The sequence below is a fragment of the Hyposmocoma kahamanoa genome, unplaced genomic scaffold (assembly GCF_003589595.1).
Source record: "Hyposmocoma kahamanoa isolate Upper Pololo Valley unplaced genomic scaffold, ASM358959v1 237, whole genome shotgun sequence".
In the NCBI taxonomy this organism is placed as follows: Eukaryota; Metazoa; Arthropoda; class Insecta; order Lepidoptera; family Cosmopterigidae; genus Hyposmocoma; species Hyposmocoma kahamanoa.
The window spans coordinates 776,989-790,803 of NW_020653754.1; the positions used below are offsets into that span (position 1 = coordinate 776,989).

Below are 13,815 nucleotides of genomic sequence, written 5' to 3' on the forward strand. Positions count from 1 at the left end.
GCCTGCGATATTTAGAAGAAACGTTTTGTGATACTACTACAGTATTTTTTTTTTGTGAATTTACTTCACTCGTTTGTTATAATTATTAATACAAAGATCGAACACAGAGATTCGATCCGGCTGGATCGGAACCAGCGTCTTCAGCATACTAGGCCGAAGCTCTCCCAACTAAGCTACGGAACGAACCAGCAGACCAAACGAATTTTTCTGTGTGCTTATTTCAGATCTTTGTTTTTTTTAACTTTAGTTGCTGTAGCACCATCTGTGAGAAATCTACTTTTTTTTGATATTTTGCATTTTATTTTTAACAAATTCCGGGATTTCAGATGGATGTATTATCAACTTTATGAAGTTTAGGTAATTTCTGCACATGATCTCTGATAATGACTTACGGCGAATTCCCTTTATATGAACGAGTCCAATTTAATATTTTAATAATTAAGTACTACTCCCCGCATTCTTACGTGCCGTACATGCCTTTTTATTAGAAAATGCGGGGGAAATCTAAACACGCGTCCACCTTAAATTGTTACTTCATGTGACGTAGCATATGTGCTTTGTTCACGTATAACTTTTATATAGCTCTGGTTACACGCGTTGTCTGTTTGAAAATAGCCTTGTAAATGCGCGTCGGCCATCTTTCATCCTATCGTCAGTTACAAAAACAATTTCACCAACTACAGCATAAAAAGTAACGCCAAATAAAGTAACACCCTTAGGGCAGTAATGTCGTAACTTACAATTTGTTGACGAAAATTAATAATTTACCTTAGAACTTAGGATTGAAATTCTGAATTCAAATATTTAAAATCTTTTTTCCGTCAAAATTATAAGTCACGTTATTTTTGCTAAGAGTGACAGCGCGACATTAAGGCAGCAAGGCAGACGACGCCGTTTTTGTACACGATGCAAAGAAAACTCATACTATTAATTGCCGTCTTCCATAAAATATGCTTTAACGGCTCCGCGAACAAAAGTCCCGTAGTCTGTGTTGGCCTTTAGCGTACATACATACAACTATTCGCTATGTTCGTGGTAGAGCGACACGTCGTCCAGCTTACCTGACCCGCAGATCGAAACGTCGTCGCCAATGCTCAAGTCGTCTTGCGAGCTGCTCATGCGCACTGCAAATTAAATCACTCTTTCTATTAAATCACATTAACTAGTAACTCTAATCAATGTAGCACATTGAATAGATGGAATATTTAAAAAAAATTTAAGTGGCAACCAATACCAATACTGAGGTACCCTCTTTGCAACAAAAAAATAATCATGAAAATCGGATCACAAATTAATAGCGTAATAAGTTATAGCGTAACATACATTATACTCTGCCTCCGTGGCCGAACTGTTACCATGCCCGACTGCCACGCAGAGGTCTCAGGTTCGATTTCCGGGCCAGGAGAAATATTTGTATGGCCTACATTTATTTCTCTCGGAGTTTGGGTGTAATTTGTGGTTGTCTATGTGTGTGTCCATGGCACACGCGGCACAGGGTTTCCCTAGTGCGGAGCTATGTTGAGTGTGTGCGTTATTATTATTATTATATACACTAAAAAAATAGTCGAATTGAGAACCTCCTCCTTTGTTTTACGTCGGTTAAAAATACAGGATATTTTTTCTCATTTTTAACCAGTGTTGTTGCGAATATCAGCATCCGAGGATAATCTGCATGAATTAAAATATCAGCATCTGCATTCATCCATGCTGATATTCATTGCGGATGTTCCAGTCGTGACATGTAAAAGGCACGCTGGAATAATTTACAAATCTTCCAGAAACAGATTGTAAGCTGAAAAAGCAGTTCAGCTGTTGTTTTTGTAATGTAACTTTGATAAAATTCTGAACTATTAAGGTAAACAGATTGATTGTTTTCATGCTGATGGATTCTTTTGTTAATAAATGTGACAAAATCATTGAAATAATATTCTATTACAATACCAAAGAAAATAGAAACCTTTTTATTTAAGTAACGATATACACTTTTCGCATTTTTTTTAAATACATAAAATCAGCATCCGCTGATCATGAGGTAAAAATCAGCATCCATCATTTAGTAGCAATAGCTCCTCGAAAAAATGTTCGTCAGGGAAGACCAGCCACCTTACTTATTTCTACCGCCAAGCAGTAATGTAAGCATCATTGCGTTCCGGTTTTGAAGGGTAAGGGTGCTGGTGAAATTACAGGCACATGGGACTTGCCAACTTATGTCTCTGGGTGATGAGCGCAGTGCACCTCAGAACTTTTCCATTTAAAGCTATGAGTGGCACACAGCAACTGATATGGACAGGAGTGTCGCTTGCAATCAGGCGCACGACTTGTTCGTCCCGTCACTTGATGTTTAAAAAAAATTTGACATTTTGGTTTCAGGATTGCAGCAGGTGGTCCGTAGTCTCTACCTACCCAATAGGGCGACAGCTTGATTACGTGTGTATGTATGTAATAAAAGTAAATACTAACCTCTCCCTGCGGGTCGTCCGTTGACATTCCTGTAAAGCGCACTCTCCAGGAACTGCAGTCCGTTGTTGTTTATGATGTTGAACCCACACAGCCGCTCAATCTGCTTCCACCGGTGCATGCGCTCCTGCCAAGTACGCGATTCGAAATTCAAACATTTTTATGAGGGTTGTACCGGACTTCGTTTAGACGTTTTATGCCAGAAACGCAAAATGCCAAACGGACAAAATGCCAGTTTCGCAGAATGCCAGATTCTCAAAATATCAAATGTCGTTGCCGGGAAAAAACGTCCCCCTCCTGAAGCATGAACTAATGACAATTTTTTTTTAAATCAAAAGTAAACACGCTTTTTCGATTACATGGGCGAAGCGACTTGCCGGCAACAACTTGGAATTTTAAAGGCACGCTTTAGGATTAAACGCCCTCAAGATATTTCATAGACTATAGACCATAGGTTTCCAAACTTTTTGACACACCGCCCACTTAGTAACGAAACATAAATTCAATTATTTTGTGGTGGTGGGCACCACAACAAAATAATTGAAGACACGTATTTTTTTATATTAACATAAAAATTACATATTAGTAGTGCAGTTTATATAGGTAATTCAGGATTATTTTCAAATGTGTTAGCACCCCTGCTGCAGATTCGACTCGAGCAGTTTTGACGCTCCCCGAGCGCTTCCGAGGTCGCTACCGCCCCTCCTAGGAGTCTTCAGCGCCCACTGGGCGGTAGGGACCACTTTGGGAATCTATGGTATAGACAAATGCACTCCAGCCCCCGTAGCATGGTTACGCATGATAGTCGCGACGCGCGCGATAAAATTGAAATGAGCGCGCCCTATAGGCTATGTAAATTAGATATGATTAAGACAGCCAATACCGCGCGCTTATTTCAATTTTATCGCGCATGTCACGACGGTCATGCCTAGCTACGCTAAGGTGGCAGACCACAATTTTTTTTTTGTATAGTCACAAATTCAATTTACAATGAGCTCTTTACACAAACGTTATTTGTATGTAATTAACCTGTAATTCCTGCGTGACTTCGTTGAGCGCCGTGCGCGCCTCTACGATGGATCGGTCCACGTCGTCGATCGACTTGCCGTGTGTCGACACGAATGCGCCCACGAGGCTTGAGCGTTTCTTGCGGAGTTTCTCACACTGGTAATAAAATAAATACACTGTGTTAGTACATTGCACTCTTGATACAAAAGTGTATTAACTCAAAAAAAGGAATTTCTCAGAAACGATGACAAACGTACACTTCCCGTGAAAGATCATTAAAATTTATGTATAGGTTACAGTTTATTACAGACATTTAAACAATTTTCTACTCGCCAAATATATTTAAAAATAAAACGGAAAAAATATTCACATTTTTTAATAAGGACTATTTTGGCCAAAATTGGATCACATAAAGTGTAATTCATAGGAGTTAAGACGTTTTTATTCAATTTCCTGAATCAAATTTTACGTTCAGTAATGATATAACATTGAATTTAAAATATTTTAAGTTATAACACTATTGTAATAGCAGTGCGATATATACGAAATTATGAAGATATATTTTCTTTGATAAATAATCATGGATATGATATGATACATATGTATACGATAATTATAGATGCTGATTCATCTTTTTGTCTTTTCTCTTATTGTAGATAGAATACATTGTTTCATAGAGAATTAATTTAATTTTTTAAATCAATTAACACTGCATTGAAAGACTGTTACAAAGTTGCTTGACTCGTCTGGAAATCGAACAGATCAAATGTGAAAAAAAAAACCTGTATTTTTATAATGTCGATCAAAAAGGTTTAAGATACTGTGCTACTTAAAATTAATAAATCCTTATAATTAACCCTTTCAATCGGCGTCATAACTTTTTCATAAAAAAAGAACCGACTTTGTCGAGTTTTATTGAAATTGGTTACCGGAAAGCGCGAAACCGGATTCATCCCCTAGTTTGCCACCCTTAAAGGTGGAATATTTTCTTCAAATTTAAATGGGGCCAATACCGAAATACCCTCTTTCCAACAAAAAAAGAATCATCAAAATAGGTTCACAAATGCCGGGTAATCGCGTAACATACATACAAAAAAACACACAGACGAACCTCCTCTTTTTTTTTGAAGTCTGTTAAAAATAAAACAAATACTCGGGTTGTACGTGCTTGGAAACAATCGCAGCCAAGGAATGCTATTCCTGGGCTGTGCGCTTAATAAAAGATGACAAAAAAGAGCTTAGTACGCCAAAAGGGAATATTGACCAAGTAAGGATGATACTCCTATTTTGTGATACGTATTTCGGGGATAGCTCACCGCTTCTCTGGCGATCTGTAGCTGCAACTCGGCCTGCTGCTTCTTGCGCAGATAATTGCGGTTCTCGACCTCGTGGGTAAGTTGCAGCCACTGCTGCAGCCCGCTCGGCGGTGCCCAGCACCTGTCTTCCAGCTCGCCTTCCGCGCGGCGAAGCTCTGCCCTTAACATCTGCAATGATGGCCACCGTGAAATTTTAATTAAGTCTAAATTCACTAGAACACACCAAAAAATCTCGGTATCGTATGAAAACTTGCATATTTTTTAAATTCTTTACAAAATCAGGTGTTTCTCTGCTCTCCGAAGTTGAGCTTGGACATGTGCTTATTCAAGCCACTGTGTCCCGTTAGTGCTCTAAATGAAATCAAGTAACATGTATATGATACAAGAATTAATTTTGAATCACTGTAACCCGCCTTGCAACGTCCAAGTGTTCATAGTTTTTATTTAAGTCTCATAGTTTTTATTAAAGTATCTGTATATTTGGTGTCCTTGATTACGTGAATATTCTGTGTTTTAATTTATTTTTTGTTTGTGTCTTTAACTTTTTTTCTTTTGTTTTGTTTCGTTTCTTTTTCTGATGTCAATTTGTGTTAGTCAATTCAATGTATATTCTTTCTTTATTTTTTCTTTTTAATACAAAGTGCATTAACGTCGTTGTAGGAGACTACAGTGTTTAGCCACAAAAATCATTACCTCAATTTCAGCTTTAAGTTGTGATACTTCTAAGTCGGAAGACGCGGAGTTTAACAGCGGCGTATCGCCTGCTTCTCTTAATCTCTTCTCTAGATTCTTCTTCTCTGTAGTTGCGCTTTCCTGCAAAATTAGGAAACGTAAATAAGCTCAGGAATAATATCATATCGAAATTGCCAATATTTCGTCCACTATGTGAGAAAGAGTGGTGGAAAATTGGCTTCAAAGTATTGAACGCTACAAACGTGCTCGCAGTGGTCATATGAACGAGATCGAATTCCATTCTTAAATGTAATATGTGTATTGCACCAATAAATTATTATTAAATTTCAGATCGATATTTCAATGTATTTTATTGAAATACAAAACTGTTATGTCCTTATTGAAAAACCCGATGCTATGTACGTTTTCGAAAACAAAATTAGCTTCCTTTCATTTCTGCAGCATTGTAAATTGATTTGAATTTGCGTCAGTAGCGAGAATAAGGCTCTCGCTACTGACGTGCTGTTTGAAAGTCAATCTTCGACGTTAACGGTCTTACCTGTTCCAACCTCGCCTTCTCAAGTTCCTTCTGCATGTCATCAAGCGCCATCTCAGCCCTGCGCAGCTGCTCCATGTCCCTCAGCATTCTCTTGAGCTGGTCCCGTGAGGCCCTACCAGCACGCAACGCTGCCCATCCGCCCACCAACGCGCCGAGGAGTAGGGATGCGAGAAGCCAGTCCTTCCATCTACTGCCTTCTAGGAAACGGTGTTTAGTTAGTTAAACATGCTTGTTATCTATCAAGGTACGTCTTTGAATTTAACGGCGTCATAAGTAATATGAACAGCTTTTTCTACAGGGTTGATCACAGAACAATAAATACAGTACATTCGCTCAGTTCGCCATTTTTGCTTTGTATGTTTGTGTCATTCTTCAGCGCAAATTCTTTAAAATCGCAGAAAAAGGCTGTTTCGGATAAAAAAATGATAGCCACGCCAAAAATATCACCCGTACTAGTATTTCATATCATCGGTAATAAATTTTCAATTTTCTGTTTATCGAATTGATTCAGATGTTAATCGTTCGTCGTAGTCCAGCTACTGGCCGCAAGACGACAGAACGTTGAATAAAATTTCAATATAAAATCAAAACGTCGTAACTTGCAATAAAGGTATTAAAACTTTCAACGACTGGGTAAAGTTTAAATTATATATATTAACAATCCAGAATTTATCGAGTTCTTAGGTTTTCGCGATTGTTACACATAGGAAATGAAACTATTTTTCCGGATTTAAATCGCGTATATTTGTTTTTTCAAACAAACCAACGTTTCGTGCCCTTTACAGGTCCCACAGTCACGGTTGACTGACACATTCCAGAATTTGTTACATCTTACATTAGAAACAATGACCAATAATTATCAAGGTACCTTGTTTTTTTTCTTCCATGGGGTTGAAAAAAAATTAGTAAAAAAGTACTAATTCCGTACATTTTCTGACAAAATTGATTATCACCTACTCGACCATCGGCCATTAGACCATGGCCATTATTCATAACTACTAAGGTAATGGACAGTTCAGAGTACGCCTTATGTACGGTTTACCTGGGATCTGGCAATTATCATTGAGTTTATGAGCCACGGGGGTCCATCTTGCCACGTGCGTAACAAGGACGCATGAATATTTTAGTACCAGTAGTAGTAGCTGTAGTTTCTTGTGAAAGAGTTCGTCCAGGGAAGTACTGCCACCTTACCTGTTTCTGTCGCCAAGCAGTTATGTCAGGATTACTGGTGCTGGTGAAATTACAGGCACATGAGGCTTGTCAACTTATGTCTCAAGGTGACTGGTGCAGTGGCAGTGCCCCTTGTGAAATCTTGCTCGGAGTGGCACTGCAACTGTTATGGACTGGCGTGTAAGTGCCATGGGCCTGTAGTGTCATCAACACCGTTATCCTTTAAAACCGGAACGTAGTAATGCACACATTACTGCTTGGCGGCTGCAATAAGCAAGGACTTGACTGCATGTTTGCAGTTAATGAGTGAAATCGTTATTCGAGAAGTTTATAGCGACTTCACACATTAGCTGCATGTAATCGAAACCGACTTCAAGCAGCCGAGATCGACAGTATGCAGTTAATGAGTGAAGTCGTAATCAACTTCATGCTGTCGTGGTCTCGGTTTTTTTACTGAGAATCCGCTTCAATCGCAAGCAACAAACATTGTAATAATGTTTATCGCAAAATCAGCGACGAATTAGGTGCTTCTAAATAACAATTTACGATTTAGAAGTGGGTCTCAAATCTTGCCGATTAGTAGGGATAAATAGACTAGATCTTTGAAATTTTAACGAAGCCAAATCAATGCATGTGGTATGTAATTTTTGTTGGTACTAGTCGGCAAGACTACAGTGTGTAGACAATGATGGGTAAAAAAAGAAAAATAGCGTAAATGCGAGTTACTTCAAACTGCAAACGTAAATAAATCTATCACCCACAACGTAATTGATATATTTTTGTTTAACTTTAAAATGTGACAGAAATTATTTACAAATTCATACAGATCTTAAAACATGTACGAGCATTAGATCCATTCTGGTCAATTAAATTATTAAGATATGAAACATCTAGTACAATTCTTCCTACTATATCGATGTTGCCCAATACAAATTTAAATCTATGTAAGTGCTATCAGAGTCTGGTACACCTTTTTTATATCAATTGTTTGAAATTTCGGCAAATATACGCAGCCTTTTCCCAGTTTCTCATCTATGGTCATGACAAATGTGATTACAATAAAACAGCACCGATCCTGTGTTAAAACTTCTACAAACAAAAGAGTAATAAATATAATTTAGTGTATTATAACTGGGCCACGACCTTTACCTAGTAATAAATAGTGGAAATCACGAAAAAAAACAGCAGTGACATTGATTGTAATTGAAAAGGTATTTATTTCTAAACAGCTGCATTACTGCACGATTCATAGAGTTCAAACACGCACTGAACACGCCCTTAGAAGGTTAGTAATCTCTCATCTTTAGTTGCACAATCTGGCTGGATATTGTCGTAATTATTATTATTTTTCTTCCTTTGTTTTTATTTTGGGAATCACAATAATCGCCAAGTCTTAGACTAGAAAATATCATGTACGTACTATGAGTACCAGAGCAATGATATTAACTCCAGGGCACTACCCGTATTAACTGCTGAGCTACCGAAATTCGTATACCTAACAATTATAAATAATATGACAAGACAAGGATGGTAACTCCATACAAACGTAGCAGCGCTGCTTGTATGTGTGCTTGCGCACACATTCCCACAATCTCGTGGTGCACTCGCGTTGCAAAGCGGGAATAGTCAAACGTCTGAAAGCGTGAAACACACCGAGACTAGGTGCGGGTCGGGCGCGTGTCGGGTCGGGATCGCGGCGGGTCTAACTCTGTGCATATATATTTTTAGTTTTCCTCCCATCCGTTCCCTAATATTTTACTATAATGTTAGCTCAAAGTATTCTAATGTCATGTAAACAAATAACTAATGATACCCGCGACACAGGGTTGTCCTAGTGCGGGGCTGTATTGAGTGTGTACGTTATTATTACTATTTATTTTATTATTGTATATTTATTAAAAAAAAAATTAAAAGCCTTCACAGACTTCTCACAGAAGTCACAGATAGCCGCTACGGCAACATGTCGTTCCGTTCATTTCGTGGCTTAGTTAGCATAACGTCTGACACGGTTTGCTGGGACACGTTGGTTCTAATCCAACCGGATCGAAGTAATTTTTTTCTAAGTATTCGATCTTCGTTTAATAATTATAACAAACTAGTGTAGTAATTTCATAAAAAATAGTTGAATACCACGGTGGTAAAGCATCCTCACATTCAATAAAACTTAATTACAATTAAAAAACTAATTAAAGAAAGCAAAGAGACACTAAAGCAAAACGTGAACTGTACAGTACGATGAGTACTAATTATTTCTTAAAGACCGTAGCTCTAGAAATAATGAACAATAAACGATAAAAATCAACAATGGTACGTCCTATGTGCTCCGAACTTCAGTTGGAGAACACACAATTAACTAACGTACATATTTTCATAAAATGTTTATTTTGTGAAAATATTTATCATTGCAATTATAATTTCTAAAACACTGTACCAAAGTATAAAATATTAAAAATGGTTAAAAATATCCACTTAGCTCTAGCTTACGCTCTCTGTAACTATTGTAATTTTTTTTAACTCTTTATTTATTTAGGGGCTTTTTTATAATTGTGGAACATGTCAGTTCTATTAACAATACGTCAAAAAACACTTAATAGAATCCAAATAGATAAATCAAAATACTAACTAAACATATAAACAAAATCTTCGCTACTTGTTGGCTCAGACAAAACGGATTGAAACCATCCAACATTCATGATCATAGGAGCAAGTGATGTGCATCATCAGGAATTTCACATATGTACTTCGCAATTTCGAGTGTTCACTCTCCTCATAAAATACAAAAAATTGTTTAAAAAGAACATTGGATAACTTTTAATCACCCCAAATTGAATACTACCAAATTCATAACCAATAAGCATTTCTTTATTAACCGACTTCAAAAAAAGGAGGAGGTTCTCAATTCGACTGTATTTTTTTGTTTTTTTTTTGTATGTATGTTACGCGATAACTCCGGTATTTGTGAACCGATTTTCATAATTTTTTTGTTGGAAAGAGGGTACCTCCATAGTGATCCCATTTCATTTTGAAGAAAATCATCCACCTCTATATATAAATGGCGCCTAAATTTTACTTAAGGAGCAATTATTTTAATGGTTGGTTTTGCTATTCTCCAATTCAAGGCGTTTTTCTGTCTCAATATACTTTGAGTAGTGAGAACCGATTTTTATTATCTCCTGTGTCAAGTTCTGTATAGTGGCGAACTAGGCAATATTTCAATAAAACTTGGCGTTCCACGTACTTTTGAGGTCGGTTTTTTTAATAATCTGTACTGATCATTTGATCGAAACAAATAGTAAAGCAATCGATCAACTAGTCAACGGGTTAATGGTTAACGGATAATAACGGACGGTTTTCGTAAAAGCGTAAAAAAAATACATCAAAACGACAAATAAACGGCATCAGCTTCCACATGTAAAATATCTAGTTGTTAAATTATTTTACTTGTCATCATTCACCCACATAAGTCCCACTACCGGGCACGGGTCTCCTCTCAGGGGGTCTACTTTCGTGCTCCGTCCGAAACAATTACTGACAAATAATGTAATACTCGGCCAAATTAAAAAACAATGAAGAAATTTTAGTAGCAGTAGAGCTCCCGGTGAAAGAGTTCGTCCAGGGTATTTTTCTTTTTGAAAAACAAAATGTTGAAGTAAAAAAACAAGTTGAAGTAAAAAAAATAGTTAATTAACACAGCAATGATACTATGGTTTTAATCACGTGTTGGCGCGTTGTTGTCGTTTGTGCCACAATCGTGGCCTTGTACTTCGTGTGAGATCGTTGTTAGTAATAACCAACGGTCGGAAAAAGGTGTTTCACATATAGATATAGCTACAAGGAGTGACATAGAGGTGTTAAAACCACCAAATATTTATTAATTACCATTTCCTAATTCCGGATTTCCGGATGAAAGAAATTCCTCTTTGTTCTATTTATGAAGATAAATAGCACAAAAATGGCACTTTTACGTCTTGTTTAAGCGTTCAGCAGTTTTTTAAATAAGAAATATTAAAATAATCTAGTGTGAACATTTTCCTTTTAAAATACAACATTTCTGCTAGTGGTTCGAATTTATGAACATCTGTTATACTGTGTTTTTTTTTAATTTGTTAATTGTTTTGTGTGTTAAACACACAATGTTAATTTTATATAATATAATACACTTGTTAATTTAAATTAAATATTTTTGGAGCGCGATCACAACGATTCTCATGCAAACTAAAATGTTCTAAAATTTCCCTCGTAAATAACATTTTAAATTATTTTGTTCTCTTAATTTCTACTAGTAAATGCCGTTTCCTCAATATACGGTATCTAAAGCTAGGGAGAGGCGGAGAGTGTCCTTTCTCGTTACTTTTTTATACTGTTTTGGTAAAAGGTCAGTTATTTATTAAATTTTTTACATACTATATATGTATATATACCATTATAATTACTTTAAAATACAATTTCGACTTCCTAGGTCAGTTTTATACCATTTCTGGATATCCGGAATTCGAAAGAGTAATTAATTAACGTTTGGTGGTTTTAACAAATCCATGTAACTATATCTAAACAAGTCTATATAACTATGTGGAACACCATTTTCCGACCATTGGTAATAACTTAATAAGTAACTTGAGAATTTGCGGACCTTAGTTCCAGTTTGCGTAATTACACGTAAAGAAATTTGCGAATTAAGTTTACTGTATCATCGATGTATACGTTTAGATTTACTATATGATGATGATAGATGGAGTAAATTTCCGTGTTCTTATTACTGAAAATCACTGCTGGGAAAGCATTGTATTTTTCAGCAAATGCATGTAAATAAGTGACGGAACAAGTCGTATGCCTGGTCGTAAGCGACACGCCTGGCCATAATAGTTACAGTGCCACACAGTGCTTTAAATAGCAAAGATCTGAGGGGCACTGCGCCCATCACCCTAAGACAAGTTGACAAGTCCCATAATTTCACCAGCACTCTTAATTAAAACCGGTAACGCGGTAACGCAAAAATTCTGCATCGATTGATTCGAATGTCAGATGCGGAAGCAGATGCTTAAAAATGTGCGGGTGATCTGCGGTTGCAGAGGTTTGCGGCATTCCTAGCATTGTCCACTCTATAATGTTAGCTAAATGTAACCTGCCTCTTCCAATCTCTGAACACAAAATTTACAATAACTTACTCGAGTACAACTTTATTGACGTTTACTTAGGCCTCTCAGTATTACAAAGTTATCTTACCGAGACTACAAATGTTGACCATTATTTTTCGTATTAAGCGCACTAACACCACGTCGGACGATACGCGAAACTATTAAACGTTAAGTGTATTTCGCAGTAACGCATTGTTTTTTTAAAGGAAAAAAAAAATACTTCACGTGGGTTTGAATTCAAATTTATGTCTATTAAAATCTCCAATTCGTCTGAAGTGGCGGACTATTGTCTAAACCTTTAGAGAAAATCCGTGTCCAGCAGTAGCATGTATAATAAGTTGATGATGATAGGGTAGGGTGTATCAAGCCCCAATACTTTATCCCTCCCAATTGTAATGGACGTGTTGTCCAATTAGAACTTCGGCAGTTACACACAATCCATGGCCAAAAATGAAGCCATGAAGCATGGCATCCTTTCCAAGGTGAAGCGGTACTTCACACCGGGACAGTTGCTTCAACTGCACCAAGCACAAGTCCGGTCATGTATATACTATACAATTATTTTTAATGAAAACAATAATGTGTAAAATATGTTGATTAATTTACTATACATTGGGAGTGTATAATGTTATAAATAAATAATAGTCTTGAAGTTTATAGATGTACAGTTAATGTAATATTATTTTGTAATAAAACTAATATAGCGTCACTAAATTTGCAAACACGCTTATAGGGTAACACATGTACTTACCATAATTTTAAAAATATTGTTAACACCTTATTATATAAATTATTATGCAATAAATTATTATGAATTATCAACTCCTTGTGAAAGATTCCGTCCAGGGAAGTACTGACAATTGAGAAATAGTTATTTTCTGCCGCCAAACAGTAATGTGAGCATTACTGCGTTCCAGTTTTGAAAGCACATGGGACTTGTCAACGTTTTGTCTCAGGGTGACCGGTGCATTGATTGACGAACTAGTCGTGCGCCTGGTGGTAAGCTTACCTGTCAGTCACTCAGTGCCACTCAGAGCTTTAAATCACAAAGATCCGAGGGGCACTGCCACTGCGCCCGTCACCCTGAGACATAAGTTGACAAGTCCCATGTGCCTGTAATTTCACCAGCACCCTTACTCTTCAAAACCGGAAAACAGTAATGCTAACATTACTGCTTCGCGGCAGAAATAGGTAAAGTGGCAGTAATATCCTGAACGAACTCTTTTACAAGGAGCTCTACTACTACCCACTAGATCATTGCAATTTAAAGCTCTGAGTGGCTCTGCAACTGTTATTGGTAGGTGTGTCACAGCACACGAAGTTCCCTAGTTTGAGACCAGGTAATTGGTGGGTTTGAGACTTTATAATTATTGATATAAACACTATTATAGATCAAAGTATCAGAAATACATATTACTAAGTCTGCAACCTTAAATCTACGGAGGTAAAGTACCTTGTCCAGTGGACCGTTTGTGTTTACATAATAGCGTTATCGTCA

At 37.0% G+C, this 13,815-nt stretch overlaps 1 protein-coding gene across 3 annotated transcripts in view; it reads right to left on the minus strand.

Moving 5' to 3' along the window:
* LOC113228695 (stromal interaction molecule homolog) overlaps window positions 1-13,815 on the minus strand; it is a 100,239-nt gene that overhangs the window by 15,503 nt on the left and 70,921 nt on the right. For 2 of the 3 annotated variants that reach the window (XM_026462052.1, XM_026462053.1), the window contains exons 6-11: window positions 6,013-6,206; window positions 5,475-5,594; window positions 4,782-4,949; window positions 3,487-3,621; window positions 2,461-2,584; window positions 1,062-1,124 (exon numbers count right to left, since the gene is read on the minus strand). In XM_026462052.1, the coding sequence (XP_026317837.1) occupies window positions 1,062-1,124; window positions 2,461-2,584; window positions 3,487-3,621; window positions 4,782-4,949; window positions 5,475-5,594; window positions 6,013-6,206 (804 nt within the window). Of the gene's footprint in view, window positions 1-1,061; window positions 1,125-2,460; window positions 2,585-3,486; window positions 3,622-4,781; window positions 4,950-5,474; window positions 5,595-6,012; window positions 6,210-13,815 lie in introns of all 3 variants that reach the window. The other variant, XM_026462051.1, reaches the window with a different exon arrangement.